The sequence below is a fragment of the Muscardinus avellanarius genome (genome assembly GCF_963383645.1).
Source record: "Muscardinus avellanarius genome assembly, chromosome: 2".
Taxonomy (NCBI): Eukaryota; Metazoa; Chordata; class Mammalia; order Rodentia; family Gliridae; genus Muscardinus; species Muscardinus avellanarius.
Window position 1 is genome coordinate 11905563 of NC_137787.1, and position 26360 is coordinate 11931922.

The window sequence follows — 26360 nt, forward strand, 5'->3', positions numbered from 1 at the left end:
TTTCAACAAATCTACATTCAAGATATACAAGAATTTCATCCTCACCATTTCATGAGAAAAGTTCAAGTACTGAGAGACATTCTCAATATCACACAGCTGTTACCTGGAGCCAGAATTCAAAAGCAGGTTTACCTAGCTCATAAGTACTTGGTCATTCAACTACATGAAGCTGTCTGTAGTGTGGAATTTGTTTTTTAGGTCTTTACTGAGGCATTAACTCCTGTGAAGCCTTCTGTAACCATTTGTATATTCACAGATAGTATACTCTTAAAAAAGAAATAGTACAATGTGTCAAAACTATACCTCTATTACTTAGAATTGCAAATACCATAAGGATAGCAGGATCCCAGTAAGTCTGGCACTTCCCAGAGTATAGGAGTCAGGAAACGTAAGTAAAAAGTATCTGTGGAATAAAGATTGAATAGAAGGAGGGCATACCTATTATAGATAAAATTTCATTAAAACAAGCAATTAATATTATATTGAGATATCTTCTTATATACAGTGTTTCCAAAGCATGGAATTTAAGATGCTTTTTTTTTTTTTTGGTGGTGGTACTGGGGGTGGAACCCAGGGGCTTTTATACCTCAGGGTTATACTCCCTGACCTATTTTATACTTTATTTGGAAACAGAGTTTCACTAAGTTGCTGAGAGCCTCACTAAGTAGCTAAGGCTGGCTTTGAAACTGTGCAATCCTCCTATCTCAGCCTCCCAAGCGCTGGGATTACAAGTGTGCGACACCACACCTGGCTTAAGACGAGATTTGAAAATATTTCCTTTATGTTTTACGTTTGCTGCAAGGAAAGTATTTTCTGTACTTTCAATGGACCACACTTGAAATATCAGAAACCTAGAACATAAAATATGTATGTTTTTCCAGCTGAATACTTCTTTATGATGCTGGGGATTGAACTCAGGGGCATTCCACCTTTGAGCTACAACCTCAATTATTCTATTTGGAAACAGGGTTTCACTAAGTTGCTGACAAGACAGCATCACTAAGGCTAGCTTCAAATCTGTAATCCTCCTATCTCATGCTCCCAAGTACTGGGATTACAGGCATGTACCCCCTGCTCTGGGAAATATTTTAAATGCATCAAAGGAGGTGATGTTTAATAAAAGCAGGACATGCTTTTAAAGAACATATGAAAAGTCAAATGTACATCAGGCACGTGGAACTGGCTGGCAATCACTGCTACTCGGAAGGCTGAGGCAGGATTACGAATGTAAGGCCAGCTGGACAATCCAGAGGGACCCTGTGTCACAGTAAAACTGCATTTTGAAGCAGGGGGAGGAGGGGAGCTGGTAATGTAGCTCAGTTGGTATAGAGTCTGTCTGGCATGTCTGAGTTCCTCAGTTCAATCCCAGTATCACACACACACACACACACACACACACACACACACAAAAAACTTAAAAAAGAATAAAAGTCACACACGTTAGGCGAATTACCTTAATCTCTGTGCCCAACATTAAATCACTTAACTTCCTGGCTGTATTTACAAATGAAAAGTATGAACCAGGCTATCTTTTAGATACTACCTACCTCAAGCAACTTCTGTTTCCCTGACTACACAACCTAAAAGCAACCTTAAGGACCTCTCTCCTACCACAATACCCTTAGTGTTGAGCAGAGTACTTAGCCTGGAAAACTAATAATGACTCTTGTCCAGATTTTTTTTTAAATGGTTTAAAAATAAAGCAAATAGTATACTGGTGGGCAATTTCCAGCCTTTATGAAACCTATTTCCCATTTATTAAGTACTTTTCCTCAGTTATCAATCTTACAAAGACCTTGAGACTATTTAGTAACTACCACTTCATTAATAAGCTAGAGAACCCAAGATAATGACTACATAAGCGCACCTTACCAGCAGTTCCTAAATCACCTGCCAATTTTGCAAATGGAATGTCAAGCCCCCACCAACAGCAAAATAAAGCCTAATGAAGCAAAGACAGGTGCAAGCCGTCTGAGTAATCCACGGCGGTAGCCTCGGTTTCTCTGAAGTCCTGCTGTCTTTCCATCCCCCCCTATGTCTGTGTGGAGCCGGGGCCCTTGGGTGTCGATCCAGCAGTCTCGCAGATACCGCCACCATGTTTAGCATCACCCCACTCCTAACCAGTACCTACTCTCCACTCAAACTTCCCCCGAACTCAAGACTCTCTACGGATTCTTCTCCGCCCCCTCTCGCCTCCCCCTTCCCGCAATTAAACCCCTCCAACTTTTCTCTCGGGATCCACAACTCTGCCCTCCAGACGTCTCCCGCTCTCCCCCAGCCCCCCGGGCGCGGTCCCGGGGAGGACGCGGCCGGGCGGGCGGGCGGCAGGTGCGGGGCCGAGCGGCGGGGCGCACAAAGGCCCCGGCCCCGGGCGCGGCGGGAGGCTCGCCGGGACCCCCAGGGCAGCCCGGGCCCCGAGCCACTCACAGGCTGCCGGAGCACGACGTGCACACGAAGGAGCCGACCGTCATGTTCACGTAGGTGGGGCCGCGCTGGTCGCAGTCGAAGCACTTGCGGTTGTGCGGGAGGCCGGTCATGTCCCGCAGCATCTTCAGGTGCTTCTCCTCCTGCTTCCGCTTCGCGCTGGCCGCCATGGCCGCGGCGCCGACGGAGGAGGCCGGCAGGGCCGGGAGCCGGGCGGCGCTGCGCCGGCCCCGCCGCGCTCCCACGGGCCGCCCCGGCCGCCGCCGTCAGCGCCCCCGCCGCCCCGCCGCCGCCCCCCGCCCTGGCTCGACGCCCCGCAACCGGCCGGCCCCGACAACCGCCGCCGCCGCCGCCGCCGCCGCCGCCTTCCCGACTGCTCCGGAGGGGAAAGACGGCGAGGGCCACGGCAAGAGGAGGCGCGCCCCGGGCGGCCCCAGGCCCGGCGGCGGCGGCGCCCCCTGCTGGCCGGGAGGAGTCACTGCGCCCGGCGGCGCCCCGCGAGGGGGGCGTCCTGCTTGTAGGCTGTAATACGCGGTATCGATTAAGCTCCTGTGCACCAAGCGCGAGGGAGGCGTCCTGGTTGTAATGGGTAATACACGGTATTGATGGCGCTCCTGTGGACCAAGCGCTTCGCACGGGTTGCTTTCCCCCTTGCTCCAAACTCTGCAAAGGGTGTCCATTGTTTGGGGGATAATCCCCAATTTCTCACTGTGCCCTAGTCCAGATTACTCCTTCCACCCCTCGCTCCTTTTTCTGTATCAGGGTTTTTCGGCCTTCTCACTATTGATTGTGTGTGTGCGGGGGAAGGGGGTCTGGGGTAGAACCCAGGGGCATTCGACCTCCAAGCTACACCCCCTGCCCTATTTTTTATTCTTTATTTTGAGACAGGGTCTCACTGAGTTGCGGAGGGCCTCACTAAGTAGCTGAGGCTGTCCGCGAACCGCGATCCTCCGGGCTCAGCCTCCCGAATGCTGGGATCACAAGCGTGCACCACCGCGCCCGGCTCACTACTGATACTTTGGACCCATTCATTTTGGGGAGGTAAAGGATGCCCTGGACACTATAGGATATCTTGTCAGCCTCTCCTGACCAGACACCAGAACGCTTCCTCCCCCCAGCTGTGGCGACCCAAACTTGCCAGTTATTGCCAGATGCGGAGGGAGTTTGGAGAGAAGCCCTTGCACCTGGAAGGCCCGTGAAGTCCCATCAGTCGCAGGCGACGCCCCGGTCACCCCAGCTGGACTTCCCCAGGTCAGCCTCTTAATGGTGCCGCCCGGAGCTGCTCCGGGTCAGACTGCTCTGCTGTATTTTGTGCACCGTTTCAGAAACGCTAGGTCCAGTTCGGTGCTCAGCAGCTGTGTGCTCTCCTTGAAGGCGCCAAACCCAGGTCCCAGCCCCTGTACCTTCTTCACGGCTTCACCCATTCCCCTCTCAGGGCTGGAGAGTAGGTGCTCGCTGGGTGTTTATGAAATGAAGGCATGAAGAATCTCCTTCCGTCCTCACGTCAACCCTTGGAGGTCAGCAGGTTGTTACTTCTATTTCAGCAATGGGGTGGGGGGGGGTGCAGGGCTGGGGCGGTGTGTATTCACCTGGGGAAACTGAGGCTCCACCCCAGTCAGACTGCAAGGCCCCGGCTATCACTGCAAGAATCAACTGCCAGCAAAGTGGGGAAAACTATCTCGACCCCCTATTTCCAGAGAACTAGAGCTTTACAATAAATCCTTGGGCTTTTTTTTCTTTTTCTTTTTGTTTGTTTGTTTGTTTGTTTGTTTGTTTGTGGTACTGGAGGTTGAAATCAGAGGCATTCTACCTCCAAGTTATACCTCAGCCCTATTTTTATTTTGAAATAGGGTCTTGCTAATTTGCTGAGGCTGGCCTCAAACCTTCTAATCTTCCTTTCTCAACCTCCCAAAGCTCTGGGATATCAGGCATGTGCCACCATGCCTGGCTAAATTCAATAGCTCCCTTTGAGTGGGAAATTTCCATAGGAGAATCCAGGTTTCCTGTTGAACATCTCCCATAAAAGGCTGGAATCAGTCAGCCTGTGAGACTTCATATTACTCAACAGTATTAATAATAGCTAGGGGAGGCTGAGACCGGGGGATCGCAGTTCAAGGACAGCCTCAGCTACTTAGTGAGGCTCTTTGCAACTCAGTGAGACCCTGTTTAAAAATAAAGAATAAAAAAATAGGGCTGGGGATTGAGCTTGGAGGTAGAATGCCCCTGGGTATCCATCCCCAGTTCCACAAAATAATAATAATGATAATGATAATAAAATAACAGCTAAGGCTTTTAACATTAAAAGTAAGGGACAGATAGATCGGCTGATGGATTTTTTAACTTTTTTTTTTTATGGGAACTAACCAACTTCAATGAGTCCATGGTCCACAGCTGTCAGTTCATGACCAACCTTGCTTTTTTAGTGCTGACTTATCCCTCCATCCCCCATCCTATTATTTTAAAGCAAACCATGGCTAGCATACCATTCATTTAAAACCATTTCAGCAAGCCGGGCATGGTGGCGCACACTTGTAATCCCAGTGTTTGGGAGGCTGAGACAGGAGGATCACACAGGTTCAAAAGCTAGTTAGTGAGTTGCTGAGAAGCTCTCAGCAACTTAGTGAGACCCTGTTTCTAAATAAAGTATAAAAATAGGTCTGGGAGTATAGTCCGGAGGTAGAAAAGCCCCTGGGTTCCACCCCCAGTACCACACACACAAAATAAATAAATAAATAAATAAAACCTTTTTTTCAGCTGGTAGTACTATAAAACAAGAATATTCTCTTTTTCAAACTTAAAAACAGTACCACTAGCACACATAGAAAGTTAAGAATAACTCCTAACAGTTATTAAATGTCCCACCAATGTTCAATTAATAATTATATCATTAACATTTCTTAGAGATTTCTATAGTTTGTTTAAATCCACTTTCTGCAATTGAGGTTGGGCAATATGTCTCCTAAAGCCTTGTCTGTCTGTCTGTCTGTCTGTCTGTCTGTCTGTCTCTCTCTCTCATTTCTCCTCTTCTTTTTTCCCTTGTAATTCACTTATTTTAGGACTCAAGCTTTCTTTTCCCTACAGACTTTTTCATAGTCTATATCATTTAATGTGTTGCTCTGTTTCCTCTTTCCGAAAAGTCAGTAGTTGAATCTAGTTCACTGGTGTATAGTTCAGCTTGGGGGGAGAAGCAGATTTTATTTATTTATTTATTTATTTATTTATTTGGTGGTACTGGGGGTGGAACCCAGAGGCTTTCTACCTCCGGGCTATATTCCCAGACCTTTTTTTATATTTTATTTGGAAACAGGGTCTGAAAGCCTCACTAAGTAGCTGAGGCTGGCTTCGAACCTGCGCAATCCTCCTGTCTCCGCCTCCCAAGCGCGGGGATTACAAGCGTGCGCGCACCACGCCCGGCCAGATTTTATTTTAATGTTACGTTTTTCCATCGGGAGCACATGAGGGCGAGCCTTTTCATGATGTTGGCAGCCATGGATGATTAATGTCGAGATCCAGTCCCTCATTAAGGACTACAAAATAAGGATACTCGGTTTCTATCATTCTCGCTTCTTTTTTTAGCCGAATATTTTGATAAAAAAGAAAAGCTCCCTTATCTTTTATCTGGTATCATTCATGTCAGAAAGACAGGATAATGTTTGATTTCCTTATTCACACGCTTTCAATATAATTTATTTCTTTCATAGCACCTCCCAGTGGAGATCATTAAGTATCATAAACTCAGCCTAGAAGTATCATTATAAATGCAAGGATTTAGACATAGTCGATGACCTTGATATCCACAGGGTTTATCGTTGGCCAGCGAGCAGGAGCCTTTTAAAATTGGCTTTTGAGCCTTTTGACAAGACCCTGACTTGAGGTCATCTGGAGTTCTGTTCTGGCAGGGCCCTGGGCTCTTGAAGGGCCGAGAGCTGGAACTGTCCAGTCCTGGTCCCATCACACAGCGGGCTGACAGCAGCACGCTCGGCTGGCTGCCAGACCGCCCACAGCCCCTCGCAGCACTCAGCCTGCCCGGCTCTTCTCCCCGGGCCCATCACCTGATACATTCCAGAACCACAGGCGAGATTGCGGCACCTGCTGCCCACAGCTGTGTGAGTGACTTCTGTTTTATTACTGTGTTTTTGTTGTTTTTGAAGAGGCAGGGATGGGCATTTCCAAAACATGGCTCTAGTTAGCCGGGCGCGGTGGTGCACGCTTGTAATCTCAGTGCTTGGGAGGCTGAGACGGGAGGATCGCGGGTTCCAGGACAGCCTCAGCAAGCAGTGAGACTCTCATCAGCCTAGGGAGGCCCTGTTGTAAAAGAGAAATAAAATAGGGCTGAGAGTGTAGCTCAGAGATAGAATGTCCCTGGGTTCAACCCCCAACACACACACATACACACACACACACACACACACACACACACACACACAGTGCCAAAGAGAATTTGCCATGTGTCCAACAAGATTATTTATTTATTTTCATTTCCTTAACTCTCAACAACGCCGAGGAGGTATTATTATCCCCACTTTATGTCCAAGAAAACAGAAGCTCACAAAGGCTGACTTGCCGGAGGCCGAGCCAGAGGTGAGCCGTTGGGACTCTGCTCTGAAGCAGCTGCTCCTTCTGCTTCAGCCACCGCCAGTGACCGCTGACCCTGCTGTTAGTGGATTTGCAAAATGACCTTCAGAGATGTCAGCTCTGCAAAGTGCAAATGTATTTCAGACATCCCCAGACCCCTCCCTTCACCCAAGCCTTATAGTGATTTCCCATTGTTTAAAAAAACAAAAGAAAATAGAGGAGGCTCAGAAGCCCTGCACAGCAGCCCCTCCCTGCCCACCACCTAGGTCTGTTTCACAGCGGCCTGGGGACCCACGGGCACCACCTTACAATTCTCAGTTGTATTAATATTTTCTACTCTTCCCCCACAGGGCCTTTGCATATGCTATTTTTTAATTGCCCCAAACAGTCTTTGTCTCCTCTTTCCCATTCTCATCCCTCATATCGAGCTTAGTATCTTTTTTTTTTTTCCCAGAGCTCTTTTTTCCATCCTGCCTAGCCAGGTCAGACCCTATAATATGTGCTCATAGCCCCAGCCACCTCTCCTTTGTAGCATTTAATGCTGTGGCTATTTATACGGCATGGTGATTTGCAGCTGGGTCTCTCACTCCCTACACAGGATTTATTCAGGCAGAGACCAGAACCGAATTCTCACCAGCCATCACTTCTCCAACACTTGTCCAGGGGCACGGCACTTAGAAGGGGCTCAATAAGTACTGGTTGCACAAATACATAGATACGTGGTAGGGTGCCAAAGATTAAAGCTTCCCATGGTCTTATGCAGAGGGTTCAGTATTCTGTTTAGCGTTTCCTTTCTGCTGTTGTGGCTTCTAGGAGGATGACAGTTCTGTCAAAGCTACAAGAGTCTTGTTAAGAACCTTGCAAATTCTGAAATCAAACATCCATGGGTAAGGAACCGCCAAGGTTTCCTGGATGCTGCCGGACTTGCTGAGAGGCTCTTGCCTGCCTTATCACCAGGGCTGAGTCAGAGAGAATGTCCTGGACAAACCCTAGGTTTTGGAAGGCACCCAGGAAGCAGCGAGCCAAGGAGGCAGCTGCCAACTCATCTGGGGCTCCCGCCCTCGGCGCCTGCGGGCGAGGCCCAAGGCCCGGAGGAGGCCCCTGAGGTCTAGGGGAGAGCCGGGCAGGATAAGCATTCCTGATCTGGCTGATGGGTGGTGGCTTCATCCCTGCGAGCACCGGAGAGCAGAGAGATGGGCTTCCCATGGCTGAGGACCTCAGTTTAGCCTTCTGACAATACAGGAGTTACCCACAGGATGCCAGAGCCCCGCTGATGTCACAGAAGGTGTCGCTGGGCACGCACACGCGCCACAAAGCCCTCCTTGTGACCTGCGGGGCACTCTGAGTTCATACTGTTGATAAGTCTTGGACTTAACAACCAGTGAACAGCTCACTTGTCTTATTTTGTTGACTTGTAAATGAAAAGGGCTAATCTATTCAGTTTAAGGATTTCAAAGCATGACACAGTTTGGGGGCTCTATTTTGATATCTTTTCATATTTCGATTTTCTGAGATTCCCCCTGCCCTGAAATTGAAGTGGGCGTGAGAACCCCTACATTTTCTCCTGAGCCCCAAAACTTGGAGCTCAGAGCACCTCCGAGGCCCCCCCCATCTGCTACCCCATGCACCTGCTCTCAGCTGAGCACATCTTGGCTTGGGGGAGCTCCGATTCTCCAGTGTTGGGGTCTTCAGCTCTTCCCTTCCTTTAGGCCTCCTGACTCCCCAAAGGTGATGCTGAGTCCAGAGAAGACTCAGCCGGCAGCGGTAAACATTTACAATGTAGGAAAAGCGGAGCTGTGGGTTTTCCATTTTGATTAACATTCTTCCTTTCCCGTGGCGTGACTTTTCCCAGCTTTTGGCCAAGAAGCCAATGCTGATTTTTATGGTCCGTGGAAGTAATGCAAAAGAGACGTCTAGATGGCCCTGTGAACTCCCCCAGGCCCCAGCGGGTTTCACACAGCGAATAATCACAGGGCCTCAAGTATAAAGTGCTGTGGAATAATAGTCAGCTCGATCCTTTTCCCCTTTTCTTCTTTTGATTGCTGCGTTTTGATTATTTTTAACATTGCTTCCTGACTTGCTTTTTAATTTGTAAAAAGCAGCGAGATAGAAAAGGAAGAGGGAGGGGGAAAACCGGCAGAGAACAAGCAGTTGGTTTGCGCTTCCTGGAAATCGCGTGGTTTCTGGGTACACGCCGGCAGGGAACGCCCACACTGTAGAAACCAGACACCCAAAGGCCACGAGTCCCTTGGTACTGCTGCTGTAGTGCTGACAGGTGGCCACCTGTCCTCCATCTCCCTACAGAGGCCGGAAAGAAGAGAGGCTACAGAGGCGTCCCCTGATGCGCCCTCCGGCCACACCTTCTTCTGTATTCCTTCTTTTGCTCTTATTTTAAGCTTTCTCTAATCGCCGACTTTTGTGCTCTCAGAGAGTAGAGACCAGTTCATAACTTTCTTATCTCGTGTGTGTGTGTGTGTGTGTGTGTGTGTGTGTGTGTGTGTGCGTGTGCGCTGCTATGCCTTTAGCCCTTTTACAGTGTCTCCCTAGGCTGCCGAGAGTCTTGTGAAATTGCTGAGGTTGGTCTCCAACCTGTGATCCTTTTGTCTCAGCCTCCCAAGTACTGGGATTACGGTCACGTGCCACCATGCCCAACTGGATCTCTATTTTTTCCAGGATATAGAAGATGCTTCGTAAGTTGTGCCTGATGATTGGCTGACCCAAATGGGGCCATTCTGGAAGCCCAAACAATTGCAGAGTGATATCTATTATCCATTTATCGAAAAAAAAAAAAGCATTTTTCTGGATTTTGGAGGAAAGCTAGAATTAGCATTCAGCCTTCCTGCCTCCCTCCCTTACTTTAGTGAGCAAGTACTAGGTACCTATGATGTGCCAGGCCCCGGGGTAGATGCTAAAGGTGGAGCAGTGAGCAGAGCAACAGCTCTACTATTTCAGGGCTTCGATAAGTACATTAATATAATAGACCCGGTGGCTTGCATGGAAAATAAAGCAGCGTAAAAAATGTAGTGGGAAAGGAGAGGGTGCCCCTGGATGGCCAGGCTGGCACAGAGCAAGTAAAGAAGAAAGTCAGGCGCAGTGGCACACACTTTGCAATCCTTGTATTTGGGAGGCTGAGACAGGAGGATCGCAGGTTCACAGCCATCCTTGGCTACTTAGTGAGGCCCTCCGCAACTTAGTGAGACCCTGTTTCAAAAGAAATAATAGAAAATAGGGCTGAGGGTGTAACTCAGATGTAGAATCCCCTTGGTTTCATCCCCAGTACAACAACAACAAAAAAAAAAAACAGAAGAAGAAGGAGAAATTTAGTCAGGCACGGTGGCACATGCTTATAATCCCAGTACTTGGGAGGCTGAGATAGGATGATTGCAGGTTCAAAGGAGGCCTCAGAAAGTACCGAGGCTCTCATCAACCTACTGAGATCCTGTTTCCAAATAAAAATAAAATAAGGTTGGCTTGTAACTTGGAGATAGAATGCCCCTAGGTTCAATTCCCTGAAACACACACATACACACCAAAGGAGAAATTCCAAATTGCACATATCAGAAATCACTGGTAAAGTCCGGCATGGTGGCACAGGCTTGTAATCCCAGGATTTGGGAGGCTGAGATAGGAGGATTCAGGTTCGAGGCCAGCCTCAGCTATTTTGTGAAGCCCTTTGCAACTTAGTGAGACCTGTTTCAAAATAAAAAGATTAAAAAAAAAAATAGGGCTAGGAATATAGCTCAGAGGTAAAATGCCCCTGGGTTCAATCCCCAGTACTGCAAAAATAAATAAATAAATAAATAAATAAATAAATAAATAATAAATAAACAAATAAATAAATATCACTGGTCAAATGAAAGATGAACGGACACGGGGATGGGGGACGACGCAGCATCCCTTCCGCAGTCAGTTTGTGCCAGAATCAGGAATCCTGGGCTGCTCTGGGGGCGTGGAAGGAACAGAAATCGCAGTCTCAGGAAGCCAAAGGGAGAGAGAGGAAAGGTCCCTGGCGGCGCAGCAGGAAGCGCGCCCTGGGTAAGAAACCCTCCATTCTCCTCGTCAATGGGGCGTTGTTCAGGGCCATTGCTGAGGAGAGAAAGGGGAGCTTCCCTTCTGGTTCAGGGGAAAGAAAGAGGCCCCTGTGGGGACAGAAACCTGCCCTAGTTATCAGAAAAGAAACCCCCACAGAGCTTGCTTAGCCCGAGGAAAAGGAAAAATAGGGCCACTCATCAGCCCTGCGTTATGAAGAGTCAGATGGAGCTATTTTTAAAGTGGGTCTTTCTCTCTCTCTTTAAAATAAAATAAAATAAAACACCCTCCTCTTCCTTCTCTTTCCTGTGTCTTCCCTGGCAGGTGCCAGCAGATAAGTGGTGGCTCACGAGTCTGGGGGTTAACTGAACTCGTAGGAGTAAATCCCTCGAGCCCAGGTGACCGAGCACCCCACCCTGAGAAGATGCGCTCACGGGGGACTCTGCTCTGACACCCTGTGATGGAGACGGGCAGTTCCTGGCGCTCAGCACCCACAGGACCCAAAGCACGTTGTGAACAGTGAACCGTGACAGCAGCCTTGCAGGTAGATTTTATTCTTGGACCATGTTACAGCTGGAGACGCAAAGGCATCCAAGCTGAGGCGCTTGCCCGGGTCACGGAGCTGGGATTTGAAGGCCTGGGGTTTTGCTGGGGAGACCATAGTTGAACCTCAGCGGTCAGCACCGTCCTCTGTCACTGACCCCATGTGAACGGGAAAGGCATGGGCCACTTTCCTGGTGTTTAGCTGGTGGTACAACCCCCTCTCCTCCCGGGTTTAGCCTGAGCTCTTTGCTTTGTAAGGATGCTCAGCCACCCCAGAGGTTCAGGCTGTGCACACATACGAAAGAAGTGATTCAGATAAGGGAAATTACCTGAACAAACTCCCACTCTGAAAACGTCCCCAACACTCATTTAGGCCACTGTTGCAGTAGAGATGGGGCCTTGTAGCTTGTACTAAGAGTCGAGGAACAGACTGGGCTTCAGAAGTGGGGGCGTCCCCGAGGAAGGGTCCAGGAACAAGCCCGGGACCCACTTTTACCGGAAGGATGCCATCCGGCTTACCATTACTCACCTGCAGCCCTGGGCTACTGAGGACTCAGAAGGTCCTACAAGTCAGAAAGAATACTCAGCCCAGCACCAGGCAGATACACACACACGGCTGTCATGTCTTAAGCTTATCAACGCCCTCCCAGTAAGCGTGTGCAGCTCCTAAGGTCCCACATCAACCACAGTCACACTTCAGCTACAGCTGGCCAGGTGCCACTTCTCCGTGAAACTGCGGCAGGGTGGCCGCACTCTGACCAGGGCACCCTGCACTTGCCTTGGTAAAATCACTGGACAGTGTACGGGAGAAACACTTCTGGTGGTACCAATCTTCCTTTGTACTGGGGACTGAACCCAGGGAGATTCTACCTTTGAGCTACACCCCCAGCCCTTTTTTATTATTTATTCTTTATTTTGAAACAGGGTCTCACTAAGTTGTCAAGGGCCTCACTAAGTAACTGAGGCTGGCCATGAACCTGAGATCCTCCCGTCTCAGTTGCCGAGGGTCTCACTAAATTGTCGAAGCTGGCATCGAACCTGCACTCTCCTGTCTCAGTTTCCCAGGTCCTGGGATTACAGGTATGCACCACTATGCCCAGCCCTATTTCTTAATGTCTTATTTGGGAGACAAAGAGAAATGTTGTGTCCACATGTATTTAGTTATTCTTTATTTTGAAACAGGAAATGTTGTCAAGCTGTTTAGCCAGACCCATATCTCCTGGGCACACCTGCACGTGAAGAAACAGCGCAGAAATCATAAGCGCGGTTTCTGAGCCCAACAGTTCCGGTTCCAATTTTGATTCCCTGGAAGCTTGAACAACTAACTCGACTTTTCTGTGCCTCAGTTTCTTCATCTGGGCAATGAAGATGATGCTGCCACCTACCTGCCATGAGAGCTAAGTGAATTAGCCCCCCAACATCACCTAGTGTCTAGCACATGGAACGCATTCTGCAAGTTTTAGTGACCCTTGTTAATAATTATGAACCCCTCTTTCCACCAGCCACCTCCCCTTCAATCCATCTGGAGGAAGAAAGTATATATGTTTTTTCTTCCCATAGAACACCTACTTTTTATTTCATTTTTCTTCCCTCCCTAAGTCCTCCCTCTTTTTCTTCCTTTTTCCATTTATGGTCAAACTCAGAGCTTCCTGCATGTAATGCAATCAGCTCGATCACTGAGCTGCATTCCCTGCCTGTTTTTTTTTTTTTTATTTGAGATAAGGTCCCCCCAAGCTTTCCAAGATGGTTTTGAACTTGTGATCCTCCTGCCTTAACCTCCAGAGTGGTTGGAATTATAATCATGAACCACCATGCTCAGCTCACTCGGTTTTTAAAAATTCTATAAATAATATAAAGGCATAAGATATATATATCAGTATATAAGTTATATATGTGTGTACATATACATATATACACAATATATATGTATACCAAGATATAGATAGATAGATACATAGAGATATATATTAAAGACAGTGCTACTGCAGTGGGTTGAAGTGTCCCCCAAAACTTCACATTGAACCAGAACCTCAGGCTATGACCTTATTTGGAAACCAGGCCTTTGAAGATGGAATTAGATTAGTTGGCAATCTCAAAATGAAATCATCCTGACTTAGAGTGGGCCTGAAGTCCAGAGGGGACACACAGGCACAGAGGAAGGCCACGTGCCAACAGAGGAAGCGTTTGGAGTCACGCCACCACCAGCCAAGGGATGCCAGGGGCCCCCAGAAATTCAAAGAGGCAAGGAAGGCAATTTTTCTAGAGCCTTCCAAGGGAGCACGGCTCTGCTACTGAATTTCTAGGCTCTAGAATGATGAGAATAAATTCCCGTTGTTTTCTGCCATCTGCTTTGTGACAGTTTGCCCCTGCAGCCCTAAGAAATCAACCCGGAGGGTAAAGCCAGAGTCCTCATCCCGGCACACGTTCCCCTGCCAGCATCCGTCCCGGCAATAGCGTCCACCCTGGTTGGCTATCCTCCTGACCCCTTCCCGGCGCCCTCCGCACGTATCCAGCGTCATTTCACCTAGCTGTCAGCCACATGTGCCACGTGTATTGAATGTGGCTGAGCCGTTTTCATTCCTCTCGCCCAACGTTCTACGCCCTGATGGACAGCCGCACGCCTGCTGACTCCCACGAGCATCGCCTCTGATATACAGTCAGCAAAGCGCAAGAACTGGCCAGAACAGAGCCTCGTTTTCATAACTCATGGGTTTTTAGGGTAATTTTAACAGCTTCTACTTCCTTAATGGGGTTTACATTTGGGGTCTACTTAAGCGCATCTTCTATCAGTCTGACTCATGGGTCCATGCCCATGAAGACAGTTTTTATCTGAAGAGTGTGTTGCCACATGTCCCCACTGTGAGCACGAGACCTAGTTATTCACTACATGAGAAGCATTCTTCCCAAAGTTTCGAATGGAAAGCATAATAGAAATCAGACCGAGAAGTTATGGCAGCTTCAAGGTGCGGTCCCTTTTAAGTAATAATGATACCAAGCTCCCTTCCTTGAGCCACAGTTCACTCATTGTATACAACAGCATCTCAGAGCCAGGCATGGTGGCACACACCTGTATTAGCCCAGGACCGAGGAGGCTGAGACAGGAGGATTGCAGGTTTGAGGACAACTTCAGCAACTTAGCGAGGTCCTGTTTCAAAATAATTTTTTTTTTTAAAGGCTGAAGGTGGCTTGGCATGGTAGCATGTGCTTTTAATCCCAGCATTTGGGAGGCTGAGACATGAGGATCACAGTATATGGACAGCCTCAGCTACTTAGTGAGGCCCTTTGCAACTCAGTGAAACCCTGTTTCAAAATAAAGAATACAAAATAGGGTTGGGGGTATAACTCGGAGGTAGAATGCCCCTGGGTTCCATCTTCAGTACCAAAAAAGGCTAGGGATGTGGTTCAGAGGCACATTGCCTTTGGGTTCAACCCCAATACAAAAATACACACACACACACACACACACACACGCACACAACATCATCATCATCATCACCTTCCTATGTCCAAGTTCAAATCTCCCTCATTTTACTGAGGCACACAAGGATCTGGTGGCACACTGTAACAGGAACCCATAACTCATCTACCCGGTGGCGAGAGGCTCCCTCTGTCTCTCAGTCTGAAGCCTTTTCTTGGCCCGCAGAGATGCCACGGTGGGCGGCCCACGGGAGGGGGTGGACAGAGGAAGAGAGAGTCTGGCGTCTCGGCCTTAGATGCAGCAGGTGGTGACTGCACAGTGGCTCTTCGCCACTCTCCCACCCAGGCCAGGACAGAAGAAAACAGCTTTCCATCGGAGCAAGCGGGCCGTGGAGAACACAAGGAGAATTCATTTTAAGTAACGGTCTTTGCATTTCTGAAGGGAGTTTATACCATGTCCTCCTCGGGACTCTCAAAATAGACGTAGTGGCCTGCTTTTCTAAACTGGTTTGCGTGTAGACAGATAGGAAGTCTTGTCAGGAACGTGAACGCCGAGGTCTTTGCGCAGCCTCCTGCTACCTTGGCCCAGGCAGCAAGGGCTGGCTGTGCTGAGCTCTTCTCACCCACGCACCAGCAGCCTGGGATCCTGGCTGCTCCAGAGATGCTCCAGGCGACCCCAGTGGCCTCCAGCTGGCTCTGAACCCTGTGTCCTCCCTACAGCTCAGCGACTGACCGACCTTGCTGCTGGTCTCCCGTGATTGGTTATATCCCTGTAGTCCCTCCCATTTAAACCTTCTGACGCTTGACTAGGTTCAGCAGAGACCTCTCTTTCTAGGGCAGTCGTCTCTCCTAGGAGTTCTCCCAATAACTGAACTCCTGCATTCTCAGTCATATGGAATAATTAAGAGAGCCCCGGTCATCCAGGCATCCTGGTAGACTCGGAAGACAGTCCTTCCTCGGTCAATCTTTCTACAGCCTTACATCTGAGCCTTCATTTTTTGGATGTCTTCTTACATACCAGGGATCCCTCCTCAACCTCCCTATGTTTCTCTCTGTAGCTGTCTTTCCCCCGACACACACACACACACACACGCACGACCAAGTCTTTGGTGCATCACGACAGCTGAAAGCCCCCAAGTGTGGAAAGGCGTGCTCTTTTGTATCTTGTCACTAAGTACCAAAACCCATGTCCTTTAGGCATCTTCTACATCACTGAGATGCTGGGAGCATCCTGCCTGTCCCTTTGCCTCAAACCCATTCTTTGCTTGCATCACTGAACATTCCAGAATACGACTGGAATGTTCTAGCCTGTGTTTGCCTCAGTGGTCCTCCCTCAGTGAGCTGCCATCTGTGGGGCTATCTGATGGGCTTCTAGAGGTCCCGTGGGGAGCAGGAGGAGCCGCCCTATCAGGAGGGATAGGGGCGGCGGACCCCCCACGCAACTAAACAGGAGGCTGGGTTTTCTTTAGTTCTAAGTCTGCTTTAAAACAATGTAAACCAGCCAGATGTGGTGGTGCGTGCTTATAATCCCAGTGCTTAGGAAGCTGAGATAGGAGGATCACAGGTTCGCAGCCAGCCTTAGCTACTTAGTGAGAGGAAAAAAAGTATAAAACAATGTAAACCAAAGAGGGTTTCTTTTTTTTTTTTTTTTTAGTATTTTCTGGTGAGATTTTAGAAAATATAATTTGGCCTGGAGGGCAGGACATCTCTGTAATTTCAGTACCTGGGAGGCTGAGACAGCAGGTTGGAGGCCAGCCTCAGCAACTTAGTGAGACCCTGTTTCAAAAAAAAAAAAGAAAGAAAGAAAGAAAGAAAGAAAGAAAGAAAGAAAGAAAGAAGGAAAGAAAGAAGGAAGGAAAGAAAATGGGGAGTGGGGGCATAGCTTGGAGGTATAATAGTATAATACCCCTCGGTTCAATCTTCAGGACCAAAAAAGAAAAAGGAAAATAATTTGGACTCCCTACTTCCACACTGGCTCCTCCATTGTCCCTTCTCAACCCAGTACTAAAGGAGTCCTTCCGCTCCCCAACACCCTCCCTACACTCCCAACACCCCCTCCCTGGCACTGGAGTTTGAACCCAGAATGACTCTCTCAGTTACATTTTCGGACCTTTTTATTTTTTTGTTGCAAGAAAGAATCTCATGAAGTTGGCCAGGCTAGCCTCACTTTGAGTCATCCTCCTGCCACAGACTCCCAGGTAGCTGGAATTACAGCTGCGCCCGTGCGCCCAAGTTGGGGGAACCTTTTCAGCATGGAGCGGGATCAAGTCACATCACTGCTCACAGGCCTGCAGTGCCCCCGCCCCTCCAACTCGCACACAACACCCCTGACCCCTCTCTCTTCGAGGTCCCCCTCTCCTCCTCCCTCCTCCCTCCAGCCCACATGACCTTCCTGCTTCCTGGGCACTCACCAGGCTCCTGCTGGGCCTTTACCCCAGCTCTTCCCTCTGCTTTAAGACACATATTAGCTTGGCCTACTCCTAAAATCTCTGCGTCTCCGGCTCTCCTCTGGGTGTGTCCACAGTGGCCCTATTTAACAGGGCAGTCTGCCTTCTCCTTCCACCCACACACACACATTCTTTACCCTACTCTTCTTTTTACTTTTATTTTCCAGAAACTTATGAACCTTCTAGAAACTCAAAATTCTCTTGCTTACTTATTTTTTTTTTTAATCTAACTATTCACCATGAAATTGGAAGCCCCAGAAGGTCAGGACTCATTTCCTGCTTCTTTGCACTAATGAATTCCAAGTGTCTTGCTTGAATAGCGCTAGACGTGTAATAGGTGCTCGATTAATATGTAATGAGCACAAGGGTGAATGAAGCAGTACATGAGTGAAGAAAGCCTTTGTTCTGGGTTGGTCGTTGATCAGTCGCAAGAACTTCACCCCTGAAGGATTTCTGAAGTAGCAAAATGTGGGAAAGAGTAAGAAAGGCTGGAGGCAAGCGATAGCAATCATTTATATCTATGCTTAATAAGTACTTGTGGGTACCATTTACCAAGTTTAATGGGAACAAAACTGATAAAACTGCAACCAGGTATTTTTCATAGTATGTTTCTTATTTTTATTTATTTATTTATTTTTGGTGGCACTGGGGGTTGAACCCAGAGGCATTTTACCTCTGAGCTACACTCTCAGCTGTATTTTCTCTTTTATTTTATTTTTGAAATCAGTTTTCGCTAAGTTATTGAGGTTGTGCTTGAACCTGTGATCCTCCTGTTTCAGCCTCCTAAGTACTGGGATAATAAGCGTGCACCACCACACCCAGCTATAGTAAGGTTTATTTTATAAAGCAGTGATTTTTTTTTCTTGAATAAAAGAAGATCAGAGCAGTTCCTTGAGTCTTCTTGGCAAATACCAGTTATTTCAATTAATCGAACATTAGGTTTCTTTTCATTAGAGTATATATACGTATACTCTAGAGTTTGCTATACGTAAGTATAGCAAACAAAAATAAATATACAGAGAAGTTACTTAAGAGTCATAAATATTTTGCCAAAAGAAAGACTCTTTTGTGGTTGAGTGATGGAATAATTTGTGCTAACTACCTTTCAGTAACTCTACTTTTGCACACAGATATGTGAGCTTCTGCAAGGAGGAGCCAGAAAGCCTTAGTGAGACACACGCTCTGGACTGTTTCTGAGATGACAGGCCCGGGGGTCACGGAGGCAGCACACCGCGTTTCCACTGACTCATCATCACCCCGCCCAGTTAAGCTTTTTAGAGGAAGCAACTTTGAGTCTAGTATTGACAACCTCGGACCACATGAAATAATACATCACGATTTCATGAAAGAGAGAGCTGGGCACTTGAGGCCAGATAAAAGTGTGCGCTTAATACTCTGAATTTGAGAGCGGAGCAAATCTCATGCAAAATAACACTACAAACTTGCTATATAAACCTTGAGTGTGCTTTTAAAAGCATACTACATGTATTTATTTATTTATTTATTTATTTATTTATTTATTTATTTATTTTGGCGTTGGTGATAGAACCCAGGGCCCCATGTATGCCAGGCAAGTTTTCTACCACTGAGCCACATCCCCAGCCATCCCCAAAATATGCATGTTTATTGTTGTTTCTATTTTTTTAAAAAAATGGAAGGGTGTTTCTTGTTTCCTTCCACAGGCTTTGCAGGATTGCTTTTCACAACCCGGATGCTGACACGAATTAAACATGCACACAATGACATTCCACTGCTCACACTTGAAAACAATTGCAAGTCTAACCTTTTATAGGAAAATAATTGCAAGTCTAACCTTTTATGGGAAAACAATTGCAAGTCTAACCTTTTCTAGGAGCACATGGCTGGCTGGATGCAGTGGTGCAGGCTGTACCCCCCAGCTACCTGGAAGCCTGATGCTGGGAAAGGGAACATTCCAGGCTAGGGTAGGTGACATAGTGAGATCCTGTCTCAAAAAATTTAAAAATCGCCGGGTGTGGTGATGCACACTTGTAATCCCAGCATTCGGGAGGCTGAGACAGGAGGATCACGGTTTGTGGCCAGCCTCAGCTACTTAGTGAGACCCTTTGTAACTCAGCGAGACCCTGTTTCAAAATAAAGAATAAAAAATAAATTAAAAGGGCCAGGGCTGTGAGGATGGGATTCAGTGATAGAGTGCTTTCCTGGCATATGTGAGGCTCTGGATTTGATCCCCAGTACTTAAAAAAAAAAAAAAAAAGCACATATACCAAGACTTGATGAGAAGCAAGAGACAAAAGTCAAGGTCAGGAGCGTTTTTTCAGACAGAGAAGAGGATGGGCTGGTTCCTTTTCTTTCTTTCTTTTCTTTCTTCCTTTTCTTTCTTCCTTCCTTCCTTCCTTCCTTCCTTCCTTCCTTCTTTTTCTTTCTTTCTTCCTTTCTTTCTTTCTCTCTTTCTTTCTCTCTTTCTTTCTCTCTTTCTCTGTGTGTGTGTGTGTGGGGGGGGGATACTGAGGGCTAAACCCGGGGCATTCTATCTCTGAGCTACACCCCAGGCCAATTTTTATTTTGAAATGAGGTCTTGATAAGCTACTGCATGCTGAACCTCCCAAGAAAATCCAGGCCTCATGTTGAAGTCTGGCCTCGATTTGCAGAATCCAAACCCTCCTTCTCGCTGCCTTCCCAATCAGCAGGCATCAGCTGAGCTCAGGGCCAGCCCCTCTAACCCCTTTGTGGCTCTCAACTTTGTGCCAGCCCTACCCCTCTCCCCTTGTTGCCCTAAAGGTTTTCTGACCGTTCCCATCTCTCCTCTTTACCCCACTACCTCGTGGGAGAAGAAGATGCGAGGTTCAGATTCATCCACCTTCTCTGCTCCTGTGATACTTCTCCTCGCCCTCCAGCCCTGGCCCCATCTCAGCGATGGTTATGAGCGAAGGCTCAGCTGCTTGGATCTGCTGACTACTCTGCTCTCAAACATCTGTGGGACTTTGGACCAATCCCTTCGACTCTCTGTGCCTCAATCTTCTCATCTGCAAATGGTAATCATGGGATCAGCAGTGGTAGCCATGTTTTGGTATTAAATGAGATAATGTATGTCAAGTGCTTGGAATTGTGCATGCTACTGTTGTCTTCCAACACGGAGATCTTTTATCCATCAAGCTTCCAATCAGATTCTAAGTCTTTGATGAAGCCATTCCAGATTTTTCCAACCAGATACCGCTGTTCGTGGTGGTCACTTTGAACCCTCATGACACTAAGTTGGCACTTTTCTTATTCTTTGGAAAGTTGCCATATTGAGCAGCCATCTATGACAGGTCCTAGGCTCTGTGCCTCATGAATATCATCGCCTTTGTACTCGGAAGTGGCTATTGCTACATCCTATTTACAGTATAGAACCCCAAATTCATAGGAGACACACTGCTTTCCAGACCCATAAAGCAAACCCGCTTGCCCTCACTCGTCTACTCTGCTTCTATCCTTTCTACCTCCAAGCTCTACCCTCCAGCCCTTTTTATTTTTTATTTTTTGAAACAGTCTCACAAAGTTGCTGAGGCTGGTCTTGAACTTGCAGTTCTTCTGTTTCTCCCTCCTGCATACTGGGATGGCAGGCATGCGCCATCACACCCAGCACACTGCATTTTCACAAGCACTATCTCGTTCTAATTCTATGACAAACCCGAGAGTATATATTAATGCTGCCTCCGTCTTTTCAGACTGGAGGCTTGGAAGGCAGACAGGCTAGTTGGCTTTCCCCAGAGCAACCTGCCAACAGTGGCCCAGCTGGAATCCCAGGCAGGTTCACGTCCTGATAGACCCGTTCCTTACCTTTCGCCCAGTCCCATCTGAAACTCAACTAATGGTGTAATGTCATAACCACAAAGTAAACTTCACGCAAATCTCAAATACTACAAAAGGGGCAAGAATCATGAATTAGCAGAAAACATGAACCTGTGTTGCCAGAGTTCAGTTCTTCAGAAGGAGAAAGACAGAGAGACCCAGAGTCAGAAATCCAGTTCTCCTTCTGCGGGAGAAAATATTCAGCTCCAATAGTTGCTTTAATTGCAAAGTGGATTTACATAAAGTAACAAGCCCATAAGTTTTAAGCAACTTTAATGTCTACCCTCCTCATTCTGGGCTCCTACTGGAGCCTGCTTTCTCCTCTTGCTCCAAAAGGTCAGGTGTGGCAGTGTCATTACAACAGCTCTCTGGCAGTGATCCCTGCAAGGGGTAGAAGGAGGTGGCGTCATCAGCTCTTACATTTCTAAATGTGAAAGAACGGGTTGACGTGTTATATAACAGAGCGAGGGGTGGTGGGGGAAGAACAGCTGTGTCTTTAGTAACATGCCCCATTTCAATAACCAGCCCAGGTTTCCTAGGGAGTTTGGAGTTTGTTCACTGCAGATACATAGAAAGATCCGGAAGCAAGAAACGCTGTCATGTGTTTGCAAAGGGAAGGATTGCAACATTGGCCCAGGGAGAGATCTATAACTGTCCTTTGCTGTTCTTCAACTGGGGATGCAGACGGGGCTAGAGGGGAGCATACCGCATTATCTCACACCCCAGATGGACACAGTCAGGGAAGGACAAATACCAGGCACCGACATGATGTCTGGGAGGTCATTTATTTAACGTGTTATCTGCTGAACCCAACGTACAAAGTCCGAAGCCACGTGTTGTTGGGGAATGGAATTAGGAACCAGATACCAATTCGTCTCCAGTGGGATTTCTATGTAATAGGAATGGGAATGGAAATGACCTTAAACAATGCAGAAACCCAGTGGGTGAGACGCATCTGCAATCCCAGTACTTGGAAGGCTGAGACAGGAGGATAACATTTAAGGCTAGTCTAGCAACGTAGCGAGGCCCTCAGCAACTTAGAAAAAGCCTGTTTCAAAATAAAAAAATTAAAAGGGTTGAGGGGTGTAGCTAGGAGAATGAATGCCTCTGGATTTAATCTCCAGTACCTCCCTCAAAAAGACACAAACTGAAATGTCATGAGAGCAGGGAGATAATGCGCGGGGGCAGTCCCAGGGAAAGGGGGCTTCCCTGGGCTACACAGATAAGAAGAAAGGGGCTTCTTGGAGGAGCTGATAGTTGTGACAAGTAGGATTTGGAGAGCACATGTTCCATGCAAAGAAAACAAGCTGTTCTGAGGCTGGTGGTGAGCCATACAGCCATAGGATACAGGAAAGACAATGCAGTTTGTTTACAGCGTTAGGATGCTGGGAATTCAGATGACGACTGGTTTTAACTTGGACGCTGATTTCTGTTAGTGAGGTTTAGAAAGCATCAGTAAAATCATTTCAATAAAGTAGAATTTTTCCTGGATACGATGCTACCGGGGAGGCAGAGGCAGGAGGAGCACAGGTTCAAGGCCAGCCTGGGCAACTTAGCAAGACCTATCTCAAAAATAAAAATGGCTGGGGATGTAACTTAGTGGTAGAGTAGTTGCCTAGCAACAACGAGGCCATGGGTTCAATTCCATACTGCAATAAATAAATAAATACATAAATAAATAAAGTGGAATTCTTGTGTTAACCGGTTATTGGTCTGACCCTCATCCCTCTCAGTTCTCAGCAAAAGATGTTTTCAGGCACATAAAGCCACATAGGTGGTACTGGTACTGGGTCATTATCACTCCCTAGGGAGCAGTCCATGGAATTCTGTTTAGCTTTTAAAACTTAAGACCTAGCCGGGTGTGGTGGCACACTCTTGTAATCCCAGCATTCGGGAAGCTGAGACTGGAGGATCATGGTTCGTGTCCAGCCTCAGCTACTTAGTGAGCCCCTCCACAACTTAGTGAGACCCTGTTTCAAAATAAAGAATAAAAAAATAGGACAGGGGGTGTAGCTCAGTGGTCAAACTCGCCTGTGTTCCATCCCCAGACCCATAAATAAATAAATAAATAAATAAATAAATAAATAAATAAATAAAATGTAAGACCTGTCCTTGGTTAGTAGTACCTGAAGAGTTGTTCAAGCTATGAAGAAGCTAGTAAAACCCACACTCCCTTATTTACAGAGCTTGCTTAAGGCAGCTGCTTAATTTCCGATGTCCAACTCAACGCTAACAGTACGCAATACTTGTGCTGAACCATTCACACCTCATACTTTATTGCAAACCCCAGATGTGTTGGATCAACTTTTCTTATATATGTGAACACTATCAAGGGAAAAAAAGAAGAAAGAAAGACAGAAAGGAAATGGAAGTAAAGGGGGAGGGGGATGGTTTTGGTACCCAAGTCTCAATTTCTGCATTTCATAATTCAGTGGAATCTAGCAAGCATAGTGTGATATATTTCCCAAGTAGGAGGTAAGTAAGGTGTTTCACTGCCAAGTTGACTACGGGATTTGGCTGCCATTTTTAAGCCACCTGGTAGCACATTTCAAGATCTCTTCTCTTATGAGTACATTTTAGCTCTATCTATCCATGATTATGGACAGACACGAAGACAGGAAAAAGGCCGACCTTTTCCTTTTCCTTGAATAGCTGGAGTTTCTCAGCCTATGAAAAACAGATGCTGCAGTGTTGTGTCTGGCTCAGGAGACTAACAAAATCTCTCTGCTGGGGAGTCTTTGTTCTCATTGTTTTCTCAGCATGGTGCTGGCATCGGGCATGGATTGTGCTGTCACCAGCCAGAATACCGGGACAAGAACAAGATCTATGAGGTCATCATCAGAGTTCGTTCCTGGCTCAGGCCCAAGTTGCCCGGGAGAGACTATGACATGCTGTCTTGGGCAAATGACCAGAGATAAGGTGGAGCCGAGCGAAGCTTTACCCCATTGCCATTTTTGACTTTTTGAAAGTTTCTGAAACCGCATATTTCTTAGGGGATCAACACTGCTGAAGTTAGGCTAGTGGTTCTTAATCAGGGGCTGTTTTGTCCCCGGGCCTGGGAATATTTGGCAGTATCTGGGAGCATATTGGGGTGTCCCACCTCAGGGGAAGGGATTGCTCCTGGCACCTCGTGGGTAGGGGCTGGGGATGTTGCTGAATGTCCAACATGGGTGGCCCTACAGGACAAAGGACCTCCCAGCTGAAAGTGCCAGTGCTGAGGTCGAGAACCAAACTAGGTTGGTTCCTAAGTTTTCCTTCCTACTGCCCACCCTTCTCTCAAATTCAAATAAAGCAAAGCACTTGACCAACCACATGGCTTCGAGGAGCACTTACTATTTTGAAGTAACCTATTTTATTTTACTTTTGTGGTGCTGGGGATAGAATCCAGAGCCTCACACATGCTTGGCAAGACTTTGACCACTGAGCCCCATGCCCAGCCCTTCCAATAAAATTATTATTGCGTGTGGCGGGGTATGAGGAATTGAACCCAGGGCAGCCTGCCTCTCGGCTACAGCTCCAACCCTATTTTATTTTTTTTGTTTTGATACAGGGTCTCACTAGGTTGATGACAGTCTCACTCTATCATCAAGGCTGTCCTTGAATCTGTGATCTTCCAGTCTCAGCCTCCCAAGTTACTGGGATTCCAGGTGTGTGCCGCCATGCTTGGCTCATTAAAATTCTAAATCATTCTGAGTCCAAACATAAGTATTAATAATCAGAGAGAGAAACAAAATCTCACCTAATTATTTCAAGATTTAAGTTGTGTTGAATTTTATTAACAGTGCAGGGTGAATAATGTTCTAGAGACTTAAGGAAAAGGAGCCATTAAATACAGAAGAAAATCATTATATTTACCTTAATCTTTAGAGCCCTATTGCTAAAGTTTGTAGAGGTAGAGCAGAGCTTTCAAGTCAAAACCTCAAGTGAAAAACTTTTTTTTTTTTTTTTTTTTTGCAGTACTGGGCATGGAACCCAGGGGCATTCTACCTCTGAGCTCCATCGCCAGCCCTTTTTTTAATCTTTATTTTTTGAAACAGGGTCTCCCTGAGTTACAAAGGGCCTCACTAAGTAGTAGCTGAGGCGTTCTTGAACCACGATCCTCCTGTTTCAGCCTCCCAAATGCTGGGATTACAAGCGTGCACCACCACGCCCGGCTAAGTGAAAAGCTTTTGATGGCAAACAAATATCTCAAGAGAATGTAATAGGTGTCCTTCCCCTACATCACACCCATCACTGTTTTTTTAAGCAGAAAAAAAGCCTGAATGTGGTGGTGCATGCCTGTAAACCCAGTACTTAGAAGGCTGAGACAGGACGATTGCAGGTTTGAGATTAGCCTCAGCAACTTAGAAAACCTTCAGCAACTTAGTGAGACTCTGTTTCTGTTTCAAAATATAAAATAGGGCTGGGGGATGTGCAGCTCAGAGGCAGAACATGCCTGTATTCAATCTCCAGTACCAAAAAAAAAAAAGGAAAAAAATAAAGTAAAAAGGAAAAGAAGGGTAGGATTGAAGGACAGAATAAGGACGGAGGAAGAGGAAGAGGAGGAAAGCAGAGATAAGTACACGTTTTGCCTCTGTAGGTTTGAAAGGACCTTGGTTAACAAAAGCTTCCTGGTTGGCTGTTCTGTCCCCAGCTTTCCATGGAATTTGACACTGGGCTTAATCTCATCCATAATAAAGATTTCAATGCCAAAGGTCAGAGGGGGAAAAAAGGATAAGGCAATTTGCTTTATAAACTGTGTTAAAACAGGAGCAATGAAAAAGTAAGCAGAAGTTATAAATACATTGGCTTAAGGTTATCACATATCATCATAATTTTATTTACCTAGAGGTTCTAGTTTTGCAAATCTAATTTGAATCAATATTTCCAAAGGCCCTAGAGTTGCTCTCATCCCAGGCTACCCCAGACATTTTGAAAGTATGGAAAGCAAGCCAAAACTAGTGAGAATCTTTGTTATACATATATGCTTAAAATATACACATCAGCTGGGCATGGTGGCGCAAGTTTATAATCCCAGTACTTGGGAGGCTGAGACGGGAGGATCACGCAGCTTTGAAGCCAGCCTCGGCTACTTACTGAGGCTCTCAGCAACTTAGTGAAACCCTGTTTTCA

At 46.9% G+C, this 26360-nt stretch overlaps 1 protein-coding gene across 6 annotated transcripts in view; it reads right to left on the reverse strand.

Moving 5' to 3' along the window:
* The window catches only part of AGFG1 (ArfGAP with FG repeats 1), a gene marked incomplete at both ends in the record, with an annotated part of 66024 nt that extends 63430 nt beyond the window's left edge, over positions 1-2594 (reverse strand). For all 6 annotated transcript variants that reach the window (XM_080689140.1, XM_080689139.1, XM_080689138.1 and 3 more), the window contains one exon: positions 2428-2594. In XM_080689140.1, coding sequence (XP_080545266.1) covers positions 2428-2594 — 167 coding nt within the window. The remainder of the gene's footprint in view (positions 1-2427) is intronic.
* Between the last annotated feature and the right edge of the window lie 23766 nt (positions 2595-26360).